The sequence below is a fragment of the Stenella coeruleoalba genome, assembly GCF_951394435.1.
Source record: "Stenella coeruleoalba genome assembly, chromosome: 1".
NCBI lineage: Eukaryota > Metazoa > Chordata > Mammalia > Artiodactyla > Delphinidae > Stenella > Stenella coeruleoalba.
In genome coordinates, this window is record NC_137169.1 from 163,315,799 (window position 1) to 163,335,423 (window position 19,625).

A 19,625-nucleotide genomic window follows, 5' to 3' on the forward strand; every position below is an offset into this window, starting at 1 on the left:
AACAAAACCATTTTTGTTTGTTGTTTTTTGCTTTCTGTAGAGATTTTTACACATTTTAGGGTCAATTTTCCACTGCAACAATAATGATTTTCTCATGCAAAACTAGGTTTTAGATAGCAATGCATTTTTTCAGGCTTTGAGAAATCTCCAGGGAATCTTTATTGGTGATTGGTTCCTCAGTAAATGTGAATTTTAAGGTTGCCCTTATAATAATTAAATAAAGAAAATAATATTTCATCAATATAAAAGAGCAGCGTAGAATTTTGATCTTGATTTAAATGTTTTGAAATTGGTATGAAAAAACGAATTTGAAAATTTTCTTTTAGGAAAATCATGTCCAAATCCAGAAATAAAGCATGGTGAAGTATATGCCCCAAATAAAACCTTTGAGTTTGAATCAGAAGCTCACATTTCTTGTAATGAGGGGTAAGTAAGTTACTCCTTAGAGGAAATAAGTTAAATGTTATGAATTCCATTTTTCTTTGCTTCTCAGCTTAATCATTCCCTTAAAGTTGATTTCATTTTTCTTTCTAGGTCATAAGTTGCACTTGTAGCCAAATAACTCTTGGGCTTTTTATGGAGAATGAAATGATGTGTAATTAATAGAAAGGAATTTAAATTGAAGAAAAGCAAAATCATATACTTATTATATGTGGTAATAAGCCTATTGGAAGCATTGAAAATGTAGTAATCATGGTGAATTTATCCTTAACAACACAGTGCACCCTAGTAAAAATGGCTAGCTCTCAGAGTTGAAGGAGGGCTCACAGAAATGACACCAACAGTGTAAGAGGGCTCCTTTTTCTCCACACCCTCTCCAGCATTTATCATTTGTAGACTTTTTAATGATGGCCATTCTGACTGGTGTGAGGTGATATCTCATTGTAGTTTTGATTTGCATTTCTCTAATAATTAGTTATGTTGAGCATCTTTTCATGTGCCTGTTGGCCATTTGTATGTCTTCTTTGAAGAAATGTCTACCTAGGTCTTTTGCCCATTTTTTGATTATGTTGTTGTTGTTGTTGTTGATATTAAGCTGGATGAGCTGTATGTATTGGAAATTAATCCCTTCTTGGTAGCATCATTTACAAATATTTTCTCCCAGTCTGTAGGTTTTCTTTTCATTTTGTTTATGGTTTCCTTTGCTGTGCAAAAGCTTTTAAGTTTAATTAGGTCCCAGTTTTTATTTTTGTTTTTATCTCCATCACTCTAGGAGATGTATCCAAAAAAAATATTGCTGCAATTTATGTCAAAGAGTGTTCTGCCTATGTTTTCTTCTGTATTATAATATACTGTCTTATATTTAGGTCTTTAATCCATTTTGAGTTTATTTTTGTATACGTTTCTATATGGTATTAAAGAATGTTCTAATTTCATTGTTTTTACATATAGCTGTCCAGTTTTCTCAGCACCACTTGTTGACTGTCTTTTCTCCATTGTCTATTCTTGCCTCCTTTGTCATAGATTAATTGACCATCAGTGTATGGGTTTATTTATGGGCTTTCTATCATGCTCCATTGATTTATATGTCTGGCTTTTCTGCCAGTACCATACTGTTTTGATGACTGTTGCTTTATTGTATAGTCTGAAGTCAGGGAGCATGATTCCTCCTGCTCCGTTCTTCTTTCTCAAGAGTGTTTTGGCTAATAGGAGTCTTTTGTGTTTCCATACAAATTTAAAAATATTTTGTTCTAGTTCTGTGAAAAATGCCATTGTATTGAATCTGTAGATTGCCTTGGGTAGTATAGTCATTTTGACAATGCTGATTCTCCCAATCCAAGAACATGGGATATCTCTCCATCTGTTTGTGTCATCTTCAGTTTCTTTCATCAGTGTCTTATAGTTTTCAGAGTACAGGTCTTTTGCCTCCTTAGGTAAGTTTATTTCTAGATATTTTATTCTTTTTGATGCAGTGGTAAATGGGATTGTTTCCTTAATTTCTGTTTCTCATCTTTCGTTGTTAGTGTATAGAAGTGAAACAGATTTCTGTATATTAATTTTGTATTCAGCAACTTTACCAGATTCATTTATGAGCTCTAGTAGTTTTCTGGTAGTGTCTTTAGGATTTTCTATGTATAACATCATGTCATCTGCAAACAGTGACAGTTTTACTTCTTTTCCAATTTGGATTCCTTTATTTCTTTTTCTTTTCTGCTTCCTGTGTCTAGGACTTCCAAAACTATGCTGAATAAAAGTGGTGAGAGTGGGCCTCCTTGTACTGTTCCAGATCTTAGAGGAAATGCTTTCAGCTTTCACCATTGGTATGATGTGGGTTTGTCATATATGGCCTTTATTATGTTGAGCTATGTTTCCTCTATGCCTACTTTCTGAAGAGTTTTTATCGTAAATGGATGTTGAATTTTATAAAAAGTTTGTCTGCATCTGTTGAGAGGACCACATGCCTACTTTCTGAAGAGTTTTTATCGTAAATGGATGTTGAATTTTATAAAAAGTTTGTCTGCATCTGTTGAGAGGATCACATGGTTTTTATCCTTCAATTTGTTAATATGCTGTATCACATTGATCAATCACATTGATTGATTTGTGAATATTGAAAATCCTTGCCTCCCTGTGATAAATCCCACTAGATCATGATGTATGATCCTTTTAACGTATTTTTGGAATTGGTTTGCTGGTATTTTGCTGAGGATTTTTGCATCTATTTTCATCAGTGATATTGACCTATAAATTTCTTTTTTGTGTGATATCTTTGTCTGGTTTTGGTATCAGGGTGATGGTGGCCTCAGAGAACAAGTTTGGAAGAGTTCTTTCCTCTGCAGTTTTTTGGAATAGTTTCAGAAGGATGAGTGTTACCTGTGTTTCCTTATTGATTTTCTGTCTGGATGATCTGTCCATTGATGTAAGTGGAGTGTTAAGGTCCCCTACTATCATTGTGTTACTGTCAATTTTTGCTTTATGGCTGTTAGCCCTTGCCTTATATATTGAGGTGCTCCTATGTTGAGTGCATATATATTTACAATTGTTATAATCTTCTTCTTCTACTGATCCTTTGCTCATTATGTAGTGTCTTTGTCTCTTGTAACCGTCTTTATTAAAGTCCATTTTTGTCTGACATAAGTATTGCAACTCTGACTTTCTTTTGATTTCCATTTGCATGGAATACTTTTTCCATTTCCTCACTATCAGTCTGTATGTGTCTCCAGATCTGAAGTGAGTCTCTTGTAGGCAGTGTATATATTAGTCTTGTTTTTGTAACCATTCAGCCAGTCTGTCTTTTGCTTGGAGCATTTAGTCTATTTACATTTAAGGTAATTATAGATAAGTATGTTCCTATTGCCATTTTGTTAATTGTTTTTTGTTTTTGTAGGTCTTTTTCTTTCCCCTTCTTTCATTCTCTACTCTTGTGATGACTATCTTTAATGTTATGTTTGGATTCCTTTTTCTTTTTGTATGTATATCTATTATAGATTTTTGACAATTACTGTTTTTGATTTTATATTTTACATCTAATTGTTTTGTGTAGCCCTTAACTGCTTATTGTGGATACAAATGATTTTTACTATTTGCATCTTTTAACCTCCCTACTAGCTTTGTGTGTGGATGATTTCCTACCTTTCTTGTAAGTTTGCCTTTACCAGTGAGCTTTTCCATTTTATAATTTTCTTGTTTCTATTTGTGGCCTTTGCTTTTCCACCTAGAGAAGTTCTTTATCATTTGTTGTAAAGTTGGTTTGGTAATACTGAATTATTTTAGCTTTTGCTTGTCTGTAAAGCTGTTGATTTCTCCATGAAGTCTGAATGGGAGCGTTGCTGGGTAGAGGATTCTTAGTTGTAGGTTTTTGTCTTTCATCACTTTAAGTATATCATTGCCACTCCTTTCTGACCTGCAGAGTTTCTGCTGAAAAATCAGTTGATAGCCTTATGGGAGTTCTCTTGTATGTTACTTGTTGCTTTTCCCTTGTTGCTTTTAATATTCTCTCTTTATCTTTAATTTTCATCATTTTGATTACACTGTGTCATGGTGTATTCCTCTGTGGGTTAATCCTGTATGGGACTCTCTGCACTTCTGGACTTGGGTGACTGTTTCCTTCCCCAGGTTAGAGAAGTTTTCAGCAATTATCTTTTCAAATATTTCTCAGGTCCTTTCTCTCTCTCTCTTCTCCTTCTGGGACCCTGATAATGCAAATATTAGCATGCTTGATGTTGTCCCAGAAGTCTCTTGAACTGTCCTCATTCCTTTTCATTTTTTTTTTCTCTTCAGTGGCAGTGATTTCCACTACTCTGTCTTCCACCTCACTAATCAGTTCTTCCATCTCATTTACTCTACTATTGATACCTTCTAGTGTATTTTTCATTTCAGTTATTGTATTCTTTAATTCTGTTTGGTTGTTCTTTATATTTTCTAATTCTTTGTTAAAAACTTCTAATTTTTCATTCCGTGCATCCATTCTCTGCCCGAGTTCTTTGATCATCTTTACTATCATTACTCTGAACTCTTTCTTGGGTAGATTGCCTACCTCCATGTCACTTAGTTCTTCTGGGGTTTTATCTTGTTCCTTCATCTGAAACATATTCCTCTGTTGCTTCATTTTCTCTAAATTGCTATTTGTATTTTTATGTATGTGGTAGGTTGGTTACTTTTTTTTGGCCTTAGAGAAGTGACCCTCTGTAGGAGACATCCTATGCATCCCAGCAGTGCACTCCCCTCTCATCACCCAAGGGCCAGGGGCCAGCTGGTCCCAGGGTAGTATCTGGCCTGCATTTGCAGACTTGGCTTGCAGGTTGCAGGACTGTATTTTCTTGCTTCTGGTGTCTGCCCCCTAACTGTTGGAGCTGGGTTTTGGTCCTCTGGTGGGCAGGGCCATGTCTAGGGGTGTGTTTAGAGGTGGCTGTGGACTCAGGAAGTTTTTAAGCAGCCTGTCTGCTCATGGGTAGGGGTGTATCTCCTCCCAGTTTGTTGTTTGGCCTGAGATGTCCCAGCACTGGAGCCTACAGGCTATTGGGTGGGGCCAGGTCTTGGTGCCAAAGTATCAGCCTCTGGGAGAACTCACACAAATGAATCCCCTGATATATCTGCCGCAATGTCTATATCCCCAGAGTGAGCCACAGCTGCCTCCACTTCCCTAGGAGACCCTCCAAGATGAGTAGGTAGCTCCGGCCCAGGCGCCTATGAAGTTACTGCTTTTACCTTTGGTCCTTTGGTGTGTTTGAGACTTTTTTGTGCACCCTTTAAGAGTGAAATCTCTATTTTCCCCAATCCTGTGGAGCTCCTGCAATCAAGCCCCACTGGCCTTCAAAGCCAAATGCTCTGGGAGTTCCTCTTCCCAGTGCTGGACCCCTGGGCTGTGGGGCCTCACGTGGGGCTCAGAATTCACTCCTGTGGGAGAATCTCTGTAATATAATTATTCTCCAGTTTGTGGGGTGCCCACTGTGGGGTATGGGATTTAATTATATTGCAAGGCTGCCCCTTCTACCAGTCTCCTTGTGGTTCCATCTTTATGTCTTTAGCTGTAGGGGATCTTTTCTAGTAGGTTTCAGTCTTTTTCAATGATGATTGCTCTATAGATTGTTGTGATTTTGGTGTTCTTGTGAGAGGAGGTGAGCTTAGGGTCCTTCTACTCTGCCATCTTAGCCACTCTGTCTTTGTCTTTGGAAAGTTTGGTTATTATGTGACTTAGTGTTGATGTCTTTAAGTTCATTTTACCTGGGGGTTGTTGAGCTTCTTGGATGTTTATATTTGTGTCTTTCATCAAATTGGCAAAGTTGCTCACCATTATTTTTTTTAAATATTCTCTCTGCCCCTTTCTATCTCTCTTCTCCCTCTGAGACTCCCACGCTGTGTAGGTTGATCCACTTGATGATATCACACAGGTCCTTTAGGCTCTGCTCACTTTTCTTCACTCTTTTTCCTTTCTGTTCCTCAGACTCAGTAACTTCCACCATTCTATATTCATGTTCACTGATCCTTCTGCAGCTCAAATTTGCCTTTAATCCCTCTATTGAATTTTTAATACCAGGTATTGTACTTTTAAGCTCCACAATTTCTTTTTGGTTCCTTTTTAGGTTTTCTAACTCCTTATGATACTTCCATTTTGTTCACACATCATTTTCTTGACTTTCTCCAAGTCTTTCTTTAGTTCTTTGAGCATCTTTAAGATATTTTGATGTCTTTATCTAATATATCTATCATCAGATATTTTTCAGGAACAGTTTCTGTTCATTTGTTTTTTTATTCTGAATGGACCACACTTTCCTGTTTCTTTGTATGTCTGGTGAATTTTTGTGGAATATTGGACATTGGAATCTAATAATGTGGTCACCCTGGAAATCAGATTCTCCCCTTTCCCTAGACATTGCAGTTTTTGTTATTGTTTTTGTTTATTGATTTTTGTATCATGTTTCTGTGGCAGGGATCACCTGAGATGTAAACTGAAGGCCTTCTCAGGCTGTTTCTGTGTTTTTTCCCTGAACATGCACACTCACTTTCTAAATTTCCCCACATATGCAGTTGTTTTTGAATGTCCTAGTCTTTAGTGCCTGGCTTCTGAGAGTGGAAACATGAAAAATGAAGGTGGAAGCAAATGTTGTTGGATCTTTAAATCCCATGTAAGTCACTTCAACCAACAAGGAAAGGGCTTGCAAGAGTCGGCGAGGTGTGACAACAATGGCTGCCACCACTTTCTGTGATCAGAAATAGCAGTCAGCAATCAGAGTACAGATCCTTGGTACTTGGAAGACAGTCTTTTTGGCTATTGTACCTCCTGTAACCTGTGTGTAAGCTGCTTCAGGAGCACACTCACAGTTGCCTGCCACACTGCTGAGGGTAGGGATAAGTTGCTGCTGTTTTCCTAAGAGCTGAAACGGGCTGAAATTAATGCAATTTACCTGTCTGAGTTTTCCTCTAGAACTTGCAAGCCTTCAACAGACTCCAGAGTTCCAAAACAGTGACATCAGGCAGATTCTGCCATTGCAGTTTTTGTCTAGTTATGGTGACAGATTCCTAGAGCTTCCAACTCTACCACCTTCCCAAAATCCTCTCCTAAAACACTAATATACAGAAAATGAGTACAGCTTAATGGAAAAGTCAACTTGAACCTTGTACAAGCAGTTTCACTGATTATTTTTAAACTGATCAAGTAAAAATATTAGAACATCCTGTCATAGATATAGAGAGCCTATTAGGTACTTTGAGAGGTACCAAAAACTTAAAGCATAGACTCTTCTCAAAAAAAGTTGTAGCCTGGTTAGAAACACAATATATACTAACATAATATATTAAATCAAAATAGTAAATAAGAAGTGCCAAATACATGCCATTATTTATGATCATTACAATGAGAATCCAGAAGAAGAGAGTACTGTGAATTTAAATCATCAGAGAAGATTTCATTAAGTAATATTCCCAAGCTATTCCTGGAAAGATATTCTGATCTAAAGAATATTAAAAAGAACTAAAACTTACCTAGTACTCACTATGTGTCAGATGCTAACTTATTCTCAAAACAACCCCATGATGTATGTACTATTATCTCTTTTACATAGATGAGGAAATTGAGCAAGAGGAACAGTAAGAGACTTTCCAAAGCTTAAATAACAAGTCATTCATGGAGCTGGGTCTCGAATCCAGGCAGGCAAGCTCTAGGGCCTGATCTCTCTGCTCAGTCCTTGCTGAGCAGAATGGTGTGAGCAAAAGCATAGAAGTGAATGCGTGGTGCATTTGCCAGAGATGGTGAAGAGGCCACACTGACAGGCGTGATAGTAATTTCGACATTTTGCTGTTGGACAGTGTGTGTCCACATGCAGAAGCTCTATTTGATTAAAATTGCAGATTTGGTTAGCACTTTCATTATATCATGTCATTTAAGAAACTTCTCCCTCAAACTACTGTAGTACAGAAAAACAACCATATAAAAATTTTCAGTATTATGTGCTGTTAAAGAAACAGTAACCTTTTCTTTTTTCATTTAGTTATTACTTAAGAGGAAAAAGCATTCTAACTTGTAACCGTATTGGAGGGAATGTGCATTGGAGTGATAAGATACCACATTGTGAAAGTAAGTAAATTCTCACTTTAGAATTTAGATTAGGAATTTTCAAACGTTTTGGCTTCAGGACCTGTTTATGCTGTTAAATCAACAACGATTCCAAAGAGCTTTTCTTTATGTGGGTTATGTCTATTGGTATTCATTATATTGGAATTAAAACAAAAGTTTTTAAAATAGTTAATTATTAAATCATTTTTAGGAACAGTAAAGTCAATACATGTTAATATATACAACATATTTTTATGAAAAAATTAAAAATTTCCAAAACCAACAGTGGGAATAGTGGCATTGTTTTACATTTTTGAAAATCTCTTCAATATCTGGCTTAAAGGAAGCCGTCTGGATTCAGTCTGTGGCAAAATCACCCAATTTGTAGATTCTGGAAAATTTCACCATAAACTTACAAGGATGACAGTGAAATAAGACCATATCTTGGTATTAGTGTGAACCATGGATGGAGTGAATGGATATGTTTTAAAATTACAAATATGCATTTCTTAGCTAGCAGTGAATTTTATTTTTAATCACAAGCATATTTTCTCATTAAATTTCCATCTCTTATGATGATTAGAACAAAACTTAGCATATCCTTATAGATAAATATAGGTATTTCATATAGGTACTTTATATAGGTATTTAAGAAAATGAGTTTGGTTCTTAAAAGTTTATTTCTACATGATTTGAATTTGGGATAACACATTTTCTCGTGGAAACTCTCCTCTAAATGGATAAAGGATTCACAACTAACTTCTAGAAATCATATGTTAAAGAACTTACTGAAGGTAGTTCATAGGACTTTTCTGATGCTGTCTTACTCCTTCACCTTCCCTTTACCTTTATTTTCTCTTTTTACCCCTTTTTAAGAGATTTTTTGTGGACGACCTCCAGAAATAAAACATGGAAAACACACCAATAGCTACAGGAATATATTTGAATATAATGAATTAGTAACTTATAGTTGTAATCCTTCAAATGGATCAGATGAATATTCGCTTGTTGGAGAGAGACAGCTTATTTGTTCCGGACCTGGCAAATGGAGTAGTGCTGCTCCTCTGTGTAAAGGTAATAATGTTTCCATTTGTTTCCTTCATCATTTGTAAATACTGTGGAACACTTCGTAAATAGTTTTACCTATAAGTGAAACAGTCATATATGTTTCTTTCTCCGGTTAAATTGACTTCTAATCTAATTTAGGCCAAATCGAACAGAAAATATTTCTAGTTGTGAGGTTTCCCACCCCTCACACCAGATGTTCTTGACATTACAATTTACACAGTGTGAACTAATTGTGTGTGTGTGTGTGTGTGTGTGTGTGTGTGTGTGTGTGTATTAGGATATTTTTGCTTGAAAGAACTGAAAAACTCAACACATCCTGCCTCAAAAATAAAGTTTTTTCTTATATTGCAAGATGTCTGAGAGTTCTGGCTACAGATAATGGTAGAGAAATTTTTAAAAGCTAAGCTTCTCATTGATAAGAATGATAAACTCTGAACAAAATATATCTTTAAAACAATATTTAAGGCACTAGAGAGTGACATAAAGCAAGGAGATGCTAGAGGGGATTTGATTCTTGGAAGAAAACCACTGAATAACAGGATAATATTTACTCTTTTCAAGTTCACATGGGACATTCTCTAGGGTAGCTCATATTCTAGGCAATAAGATTATTTTTAGCACATTCCAAAGAATTGAAATCATTAAGTGCATTATCTGTTCACAATGGAATAAACATAGACATTAAAACAGGGCTAATCTAGAAAATTCACAAATACTTGAAAATTATGAAAGGCACTCCTTACTAACCCATGAGTCAAAGATGAAGTAACAAGGGAAGTTAGACAGTGTTTTGAATTGAGTAAAAATGAAAAACACAATACATCAAAATATCAAAATTTGTGTGATAACAACAAAAGCATTGCTTAAAGGGAAATTTATAGCATGAAATACTTGTGTTAGAAAAAAATAAAAGTCTCAAATCAACAATCTAAGCTTCCACCTTAAAAAACTAAAAAAAGAAGAGCAAACTCAAAATAAGGAGACATAAGATGATCATAAAGTTAGAGAGAAATCAATGAAATTGTGAAGAGAAAATAATAGAGAAAACCAATGAAACAAACCCCTGGTTCTTGGGGAAGATCAATAAAATAGATAAAGCTATAACTAGGCTGACAAGAAAGAAAAAGATATTTAATAAGTCAGACAGAGAAAGACAAATACTGTATGATATCATTTATATGTGGAATCTAAAAAATACAACAAAGTAGTAAATATAACAAAAAAGAAGCAGACTCACAGATATAGAGAGCAAACTAGTGGTCACCAGTGAGGAGGGGCAATATGGGAGTGTGGGCGTGGAAGGTACAAACTATTGGGTATAAGATAGGCTACAAGGATGTATTGCACAACACGAGGAATATAGCCAATATTTTGTAATAACTGTAAATAGAATGTAACCTTTAAAAGTTGTATTAGGGGCTTCTCTGGTGGCGCAGTGGTTGAGAATCTTCCTGCTAATGCAGGGGACACGGGTTCGAGCCCTGGTCTGGGAGGATCCCACATGCCGTGGAGCAAGTAGGCCTGTGAGCCACAACTACTGAGCCTGTGCATCTGGAGACTGTGCTCCGCAACAAGAGAGGCCGCGATAGTGAGAGGCCTCCGCACACCGCGATGAAGAGTGGCCCCCGCTTGCCACAACTAGAGAAAGTCCTTGCACAGAAACGAAGACCCAACACAGCAAAAATAAATTAATTAATTAATAAACTCCTACCCCCACCATCTCCTTTAAAAAAAAAAAGTTGTATTAAAAAAATAAATTTTTCGGGGCTTCCCTGGTGGCACAGTGGTTGAGAGTCCGCCTGCCGATGCAGGGGACACGGGTTCGTGCCCCGGTCCGGGAGGATCCCACATGCAGCGGAGTGGCTGGGACCGTGAGTCATGGCCGCTGGGCCTGCGAGCCATGGCCGCTGGGCCTGCGCATCCGGAGCCTGTGCTCCACAACAGCGAGACGCCCGCGTACTGCAAAATAAATAAATTAAATTAAATAATTTTTTTAAAAGAATGAAAAAGAGGACAACACTATTCTTCAGACATTTAAATGGATATTAAAAAATATTACAATGATGATAGTTGTAATATTACATCTTTATGCCTATAAATTTGACAACTGAAATAAAATTGACAAATTCCTTGAAAGACAAAAAATACCGAAATATCTTCACATGAATATATAGGTAACCTAAATAGTCTTATACCTATTAAGGAGATATAATTTGTAGTTAAAAACCTTCCCACAGTGAGAACTGAGGCCCAGATGGCCTCCTTGGGGAATTAATTCTACCACACATTGCAGATATAAATAATAGCACCTCTACACAAACTGTTCAAGAAATATAAGAGGAGGAAATGCTTCTCAACTCACTTCATGGGGACATTACTTGTTACTAAAACCAGACAAAAACATTGAAAGAAAATTGTAAACAATATCCTTATTGAATATAGAACTTTTCAACAAAATATCAACAAATCAAATCCTGCTATACGTCTACGTCTCTATTCCTGCCCTACAAATAGGTTCATCTGTACCATTTTTCTAGATTCCACATATTCCAAAAACAAATATACGATATTTGTTTTTCTCTTTCTGGCTCACTTCACTCTGTATAACAGACTCTAGGTCCATCCACATCTCTACAAATGACCCAATTTCGTCCCTTTTCATTGTACTGCAGAAACTAACACAACATTGTAAAGCAGTTTTACTCCAATTAAAAAAAAAAAAAGAAAAAAAATCCTGCTATATATAAAAATAAGAATACATTATAGCCAAGTAAGATTTATTCCATAAATGCAAGATTGGTTCAGATTTTAAAATTAATCAGTGTTATTTACCATGTCAAAAGACTATAATGAAAAAATATATGATCATCTTAATAGATGCAAAAAAAAGCAATTGACAGAATTCATCATCTTTTTATGGTAAAACTTAGCAAACTAGGAACAGAATGGAACTAACTATATCAACCTGATAAAAGGTACATACGAAAATCGCACAACTAACATTATGCTTAATAGTAAAAACCTACTTTCTTTCCCCCCAAGGTAGGAAGAAAGGAAGTATGTCTACATTCATTACTCTATTCAGCATTGCACTGGAGGTCCCACTCACTGCAATAAGGCAAGAGAAAGAAATAAGCATACATACATTGGAATGAAAGAAATAAAATAGTCTGTATTCATTTATAACATGATTGTCTATGTAGAAAATTCCAAAGACTGATGTTTTAGCAAGGTTGCAAAATATAAGATCAACATACAGAAATCAATCGTATGTCTACATACTAGCAATAAATCATTACTGAAAGTTTTATTTACAACAACTATTTGCAAATCCAAAACACAAAATGCTTGCATATAAATCTAACTAACATATATGAAAGATTTAGATGGTATAAACCACTAAACACTAATAAAGGAAATTAAAGACCTTAATAAATAAAGGGATATACATTGGCCATGAAATGGAAGACTCAAAATAACAAAGGTGTAAATTCATTATAATTGATCTATAAATTCGACATAATCCCAATAGAAACCCCAGTAAACCTTTTTGTATAAATTGACAAACTGATTCTGAAATTTATATGGAAAGACAAAAGAGCTAGAATAGATAAACAGTTTTTGAAAATGAACTGGAGGATGTACTCTACCTGCTGTCAAGACTTAGTATAAAGCATACTATAAGGCATATAAGCAAGACAGTTTGGTAGTGGTGAAAGGATAGATATATAGAGCAATAAACAAAATAGTGAGTCCAGGATCAGACCCTTGTAAATATGTCCAGTTGATTTTCACAGGTATACAGACAATTCAGTGGGGAACAATTTTTTCAACAAATGGTACCAGCACAATTGAACACCCATATGCTATAAAAAAAAAAAAGAACCTCAGCCCATGTTAGCACCATATGGAAACATTTATTCAAAATGAAGCATAGACATACATATGAAACCTACAACTACAACACTTTTACAAGAAAACACAGAAAATATTTGTGACCTAGCCAAAGATTTCTCTAATACAACCCATAAAGCATGATGCTTTAAAGAAAAAAATAATAAATTGGATACTCCAAACTCAAAATTTCTGGACTGCAGAAGATATTATTAAGAGAACAACAACAAAAAGCAATAGATGGGGAGAAAATATTTTCAAAGTATGTATCTAATAATTTGCTTGTATCTATTATATAGGAAGAACCCTCAAAACACAATAATAAGAAAACAGTTTTTTTAAATGAGCAAAAATTAGTAATAGACATATTTCACCAAATGTGATATGTAGATGGCAAAAAGTACATGAAAAGTTGCTCAATATCATTAGTAATTACAGGAATGTAATTTAAAATCACAATGAGATACCACTAACCAACTATTAGAATGGCTGAAATTAAAATAAAAAATGTGGCAATGCAAGCAGTCAAATATACATGTAATTGAAGTTTCAGAGAGGAGGGAGAGGAATACAGAAAATTATTTGAATAAACACGGGCCAAAATATTTCAAATTTGATCCAAAACAATAACCCTACAGGTACAAGAAATTCAGTGACCCTAGCAGGATAAGTAAAAACTTTAATTTTACCAAGAAACCTCCACCAAACTAAATACATCATGTTAAAACTACTGAAAACAAAAAATAAAAGAAAAGGGAGCCAGGGAAAAAAGGTATTATATTGAGGACACACCCACCCACCCCCATCTCCCCGTTACCCACGTTAAGAATGACAGCTGATGTCTCTTAAGGAACTGTGGAGATGGGAAGACAATAATCTCTGCTAATGTGCTGAAAGAAAAATAAAACACTTAACCTAGAATTCACTGTCAAGGAGAAATCTTCCAAAACTGAAGGTGAAATAAATAAAAAACAGTTTCAGATAAACAAAAGTTTGGGGAATTTGTCATCAGCCAACCTGAACACAAGAATTGATAAAGAAGTTCTCCTGGCTGAACAGAAATGATGTGATACTTGATGGAAATTCAGATCCACAGGAAAGGAGGAAGAACACTATTCTGGTTTAAAAGTCTGTATATTATCTGGCCCTTATCTATTGCTCAGATTTAATCTCATAAGATATCCTCTTGAACTCTCTGCTCAGCCCAGTGTTTTTCAGTGATTTTTTTTTCCGAATTCTGCAAAACACATTCACAGATATTGAAGTCAATCTAGAGGGTCACAACCTGTATTTTACTTTGGAGAAGTAGAGTAGAATGGGAAACACCAGAGTACACTGGTGTGAGGGCTGAGCATTTGCCTGGCTAGCTTCTTTTCAACTTTTAAAATCGAACTCAAATATTACCTTCTCAAAAAAGTCTTTGCTACCTTTCTAAAAGAGCAGGATACTGTAATTAGTGTCAGCATGACCTTAGAAAAAATCCTAGAGCTAAAGAGTATCAAAAGTATCAAAAGTTTTGAACTTGCCCTGAATTTGTACCTGGTAGTCACACTTTCTCAAGACTTGTCATTAATGGGAAAAAATGTAGGAAAGCCAATAAAGTATAATGACAGTCTGTTCTAGGTGGAAAAACGTTATTAAGTTTCTCTAAATCCATTTGCCTGAAATTCAGATGCACAAATAAAGTCTTTTTTTGTTTTCAATTAACATCTTGCCTTTCATTCCTCGGCTTTTTCTTCCCACTGGAAATTATTACTTTGCACTAGTTTTTCTGGTCCTGTGTGAAAGCAGCTTTTTATTAATTCTGGAATTTCTCCAATTTTCAGTGGTCAAATGTGAACGTCCAGTACTCGAACATGGAATAATGGTATCAGGAAGTAGAAAAAAATTTTCTTACCAAGCAGTGGTGATATTTGAATGCCTCCAGGGTTTTTACCTTAATGGCAGCAACCTAGTGTTCTGTGGTGGTAATAATACTTGGGAGCCTGAGATGCCAAAGTGTATTAAAGGTACAAATGTTTTCTCTTTCCTTTTTTTAAATTTTGTCTTTTAGTTTTTATTTCTTTGACATTGACAAGAATAATTGAAAAAATAAATCTTTGTATTTAACTCTGTCTTGTATCCATTTCCATGAGAGATGTATGACAGAACTTAACATAGAATTCTGCTGTTGTGATTTTGTATGTTTTTATAGAGTCTTAGCACATTCTGTTAGCAAAGAACACAGGTATATTAATGTCTCTTGTTTGGTATTTTTATGTATAAAAATAGATGGGAATGATTTTTCAGAGTAAATCGAAGCATGGGAATTTTTACCTATATAAGTCAAGAATGAGAGCCATAATTCATATAAATGATATGAAAGTAGTAATCCCATGTGGTTTGTTCTTCAGTGCTGATTCCTCTCAATACAAAACTCCCAATTTTGAGCCATTCAGATTAAGTAACTTCCTGCTTATATTTTACAAAAAAAATCCTTTAAATTCATGTGATTTACACTCATTCATCATTTTTAGTAATGAAAAGAGGAAGAATATATTTACAGCCATTTTAGTTGTTATGCTTAGTGATTCTAAAAGTATTTGCCATAGTCCACAGATATCAACAGATGTGTGAACTTGGACAAGTTATGTAAACTTTAAATATATTTACTTACATGTAAAATGATTTAATGCCTTCCTCACTGGGTGATAACAAAGTCAAAATGGGATCCATTTAAAGCACTTAGCACAGTGCCTGGCATCTAGAAAGCTCTTAGGTAGCTTGTATGACTTACAGCATCACCTTCACAGGGTATCTTCCAGGTCCAGGACTATGTTTCATTTTCCAGACTGCAACCAGTTTTGTTCTTTTTATACTGGGAAATTTCTGTTGTCACCAGAATAAGACCAGTATTTCTACCACTCCCCACCTCATACAAATATCATTTGTATCTTTACTGGGCATTTTTATTTGACAACAGAAAGTAAATTTCATAACAACAGAAAGGCAGGAGAAGTCCTTACTTATTGAAATGAAATGGAGGATTTCTGGCAGGGACTACTAATTAGCTGCTCTGCTTAAGACTTGAGAGACTATTTTGATATGGTAGAAGGAATTATATTCCTGATTTCAGGGCTGCTTTCTCTGGCTTCTTCCTTTTAGTTGCAGCAGAAGCAAGAGACAAGAGGAAGAGAGGGAAGAGCATTAACCTGGGCAGACTGCATTCAGGGTCCTAGTGTGGCTCTGCTCACTCAAGTAACATCATTTCTATGGGTTCTAGTTTCCTGTTGTCTAATGACTCAAACTAATGTCAGTTACTGGCATCTAATTTGTTTCCTATTGCCCTGATATTTTGAAGGATTGAGGGGGATTATTCATGTTAACATGGTAATTAGAACACCTTATATAATTCCTGTAAACCTGGTACCCAGTAACCTCCTTCAGTACCTTGGTGAGTGCTGTGAAGTTTTGTGGGAAAAGAGATGTTTTTTTGGTGGATGATATATAAAGATTGCATACGAAATTTATATTCATTGACCCATCCATGTCCTAGTGGGCCTATACACTGTGGTATACTATATTTGTTGATATGCTCTTTTGAAAGTTGACCATAACATTTCATAAGGACTTATAAAACACTGATACAGTTTAGTGTTTGAAGAAGATATGAATTGTTTGTGAGAAAAAGCCTATGAAGAGAAGAAGCTACAGTGATCTTTTTTTAAAATCAAAAGTCAACTCTCCTTATGGGATTGTCAATCATTTTTTATCATCAGTTAGAGAAAGACTATACCAAAAGGATCAGTAGCAACATACAATGGTGTTAAATCAGATCTAAATGTGCTAATATGAAAAAATGTCCAAGAAATCCTTAGTGAAAAAGAAAAAAATTATGGAATATACTACTTGGATCTTTTAAAAGAATACATAAATTTTATGATTTATAATTAGTTAACTACTAGGATTTTCATTATAGAATACAAAGTTGTAGTGAACATTTTATATACACATCCTTATGCACTTGTACAAATATATATTTAGGTTAAACCCAGGAGTAGAATTGCAAAGTTCTGAGTGTATGTGTATTATTTATTTTGAGAAATAATCTTAAAAAAAATTAAAAACCAAAATTAAATTCATAATTTTGTGTTGACAAGGATGGTGAATTGAGTCAACTTTATTTTTCCAGGTTACAAGCCTACTCATCCAACCAAGACTCCACTTGCAAAATATCCAGGTTCAGTAACTCTTTATCCTACTTATAGTTAAGAAATTTATAAAGTGATGGGTGTAAAATCATGTCTTATTTTAATTTGCATTTCTTTAATTATCAGTGAGGCTTAACTTTTTCTGTCTACATTTATTTATTCATGTTCTTTGTTCATTTTTCTATTAGGTTCCTAAAACTTTTTTTTTGTTGATTTGAACTTACTATAAATTAAAGCCCTTTTAATGTGAAGTGAACTTTTTTCCTAGGGTTGTTTTTTTTATTTTATTTTAGTTTAGTTTAGTTTAGTTTTTTGCTTTATTTTCACTAGTCAGTTTTCTTTTAGGATTTTATACTGTACTTTTAGATATGGGTTGCTTTTTATAACTTTTTGTTACCTGAGTATATTTTTATACATGAATATATTTTGGTAAATTTTCAAACATTACAGAAGTATACAGAGTAAAAGATTAGTTCTCCCTTCCTAGCCTATTACCTTAGTTAATCACTGTTAGGGTGTCTTTGTATCTGTTTCTGTACATCAAAATCCTTATATATGTAGCTATACATTTAATTTGGTGTTTATTTTCTTAAACAAAAATGGCATCATACCATTCATATTTTTTTGAAACTAGCATTTTTCCACTTAATGTCTTATATTGGGATTGTATTTTGATTTATTCTCATCCTTTTAAATGATGACTTTAATATATGCCATCATATTTTATTTAACTCTTCTCCTTTTGGTGGTCATTTATATGTGCAAAACTTTTACATTAATAGGTAGCTGGATATATCGATCTTTTCCCTAATGGCTATGAGTGTTGTGTCTTTCTTATAAAAGTTTTAGGACTTCCTCAAGCTGAAATTATATAAACATTTCAACCATGCATCCTAATTGCATTCTTTGGATTTAAATCTTTGGTACAGCTGAAATTCATTATGGTATGTGGAATGAGATTGGGTACCTCTTCACTCCACCCACCCCTATCCAATGGCAAAGTAGCACCATTTGTTGAATAACTTGTCTTCTCTCCAAGTGTTTTGAGGTGATTAGTGATATGGTGAGCAGCTTTTCATGTGCTTCTTGACCATTTGCATATCTTCTTTGGAGAAATGTCTATTCAAGTCCCTTGCCCATTTGTAAAATGGCTTTTTGTTGTTGTTATTGAGTTTTAGGAATTCGTAATATATTTCGGATATCAATCCCTTATCAGATGTATGATTTACAGATGTTTCTGCCTATTCTGTGAGTTGGTTTTTACTCTGTTGATAGTGTCCTTTGATGCACAAAAGTTTTTAATTTTGATGTAGTCCAATATATCTATTTTTTCTTTTGTTGCCTATGCTTTTGTTGTCACATCTAAAAAGTCATTGCCAGTTCAACATCATGAAATTTGTCCTCTATGTTTTCTTCTAAGAGTTTTATAGTTTTAAGTCTTTTGTTTTTGATTCATTTTGAATTAATTTTTTTTTTTTTTCGGTACGCGGGCCTCTCACTGTTGTGGCCTCTCCCATTGCGGAGCACAGGCTCCGGCCCGTGCAGGCTCAGCGGCCATGGCTCATGGGTCCAGCCGCTCCGCGGCATGTGGAATCCTCCCGGACCGGGGCACAAACCCGTGTCCCCTGCATCGGCAGGCAGACTCTCAACCACTGTGCCGCCAGGGAAGCCCCTTGAATTAATTTTTGTATATGGTGTAAGATAAGTGTCAAATTTCATTCTTTGCTTATGGATATCCAGTTTTCCAAAAATCACTTGTTGAAAAGACTGCCCTTTCCCCATTGAATGCTCTTAGCACCCTTGTGAACAATCATTTGACCATATAAGCAAGGGTTTATTTCTGGGCCCTATATTCTATACCATTGGTCTGTATGTCTGTCTCTATGCCAGTACGATTCTGTTTTATTATTGTAGCTTTTTAGTAAGTTTTGAAATCAGGAAGTATGAGCCCTTTCAACATTGCTCTTCTTTTTCAAGATTGTCTTGGCTGTTGCTAGTCCCTTGAGATTCCATATAAATTATAGGTTGTATTTTTCTTTTCCTGCAAAATGCATTTTCAAGATGGTGATAGAGAGTGCATTTAATCTGTAAATTGTTTTGTGTAGTATTAACATCTTAACAATATTAAGTCTTCCTGTCCATGACCACAGGATGTCTTTCTGTTTATTTATGTCTTCTTCACTTTCTTTCAGCAATTTTTATAGTTTTCAATGTACAAGTCTTTCATCTCCTTGATTAAGTTTATTTGAGTATTTTATTCTTTTTAATGCTATTGTAAATGGAATTGTTTGCTTAATTTCATTTTTGGATTGTTCATTGTTAGTGTATAGAAACACAACTGATTTTTGTGTGTTCATTTTGTATCTTCAACTTTGCTGAATTTATGTATTAGTTCTAACAGTTGTGTATGTGTTTGTGTGTACATGTGTGATCTTTATAGAGCTTTCTATATAAAAAATCATGTCATCTATGAAGAGAGA

The 19,625-nt window shown here is 34.9% G+C and overlaps 1 protein-coding gene across 1 annotated transcript in view; it reads left to right on the forward strand.

The window, feature by feature from the left end:
* Window positions 1-19,625, forward strand: part of LOC307177883 (membrane cofactor protein-like) — a gene marked incomplete at its 5' end in the record, with an annotated part of 53,894 nt that overhangs the window by 8,337 nt on the left and 25,932 nt on the right. Inside the window, 5 exons of the mRNA XM_079905363.1 lie at window positions 327-426; window positions 7,929-8,014; window positions 8,870-9,067; window positions 14,782-14,964; window positions 17,127-17,174. Of these exons, the coding sequence (XP_079761489.1) occupies window positions 327-426; window positions 7,929-8,014; window positions 8,870-9,067; window positions 14,782-14,964; window positions 17,127-17,174 (615 nt within the window). The remainder of the gene's footprint in view (window positions 1-326; window positions 427-7,928; window positions 8,015-8,869; window positions 9,068-14,781; window positions 14,965-17,126; window positions 17,175-19,625) is intronic.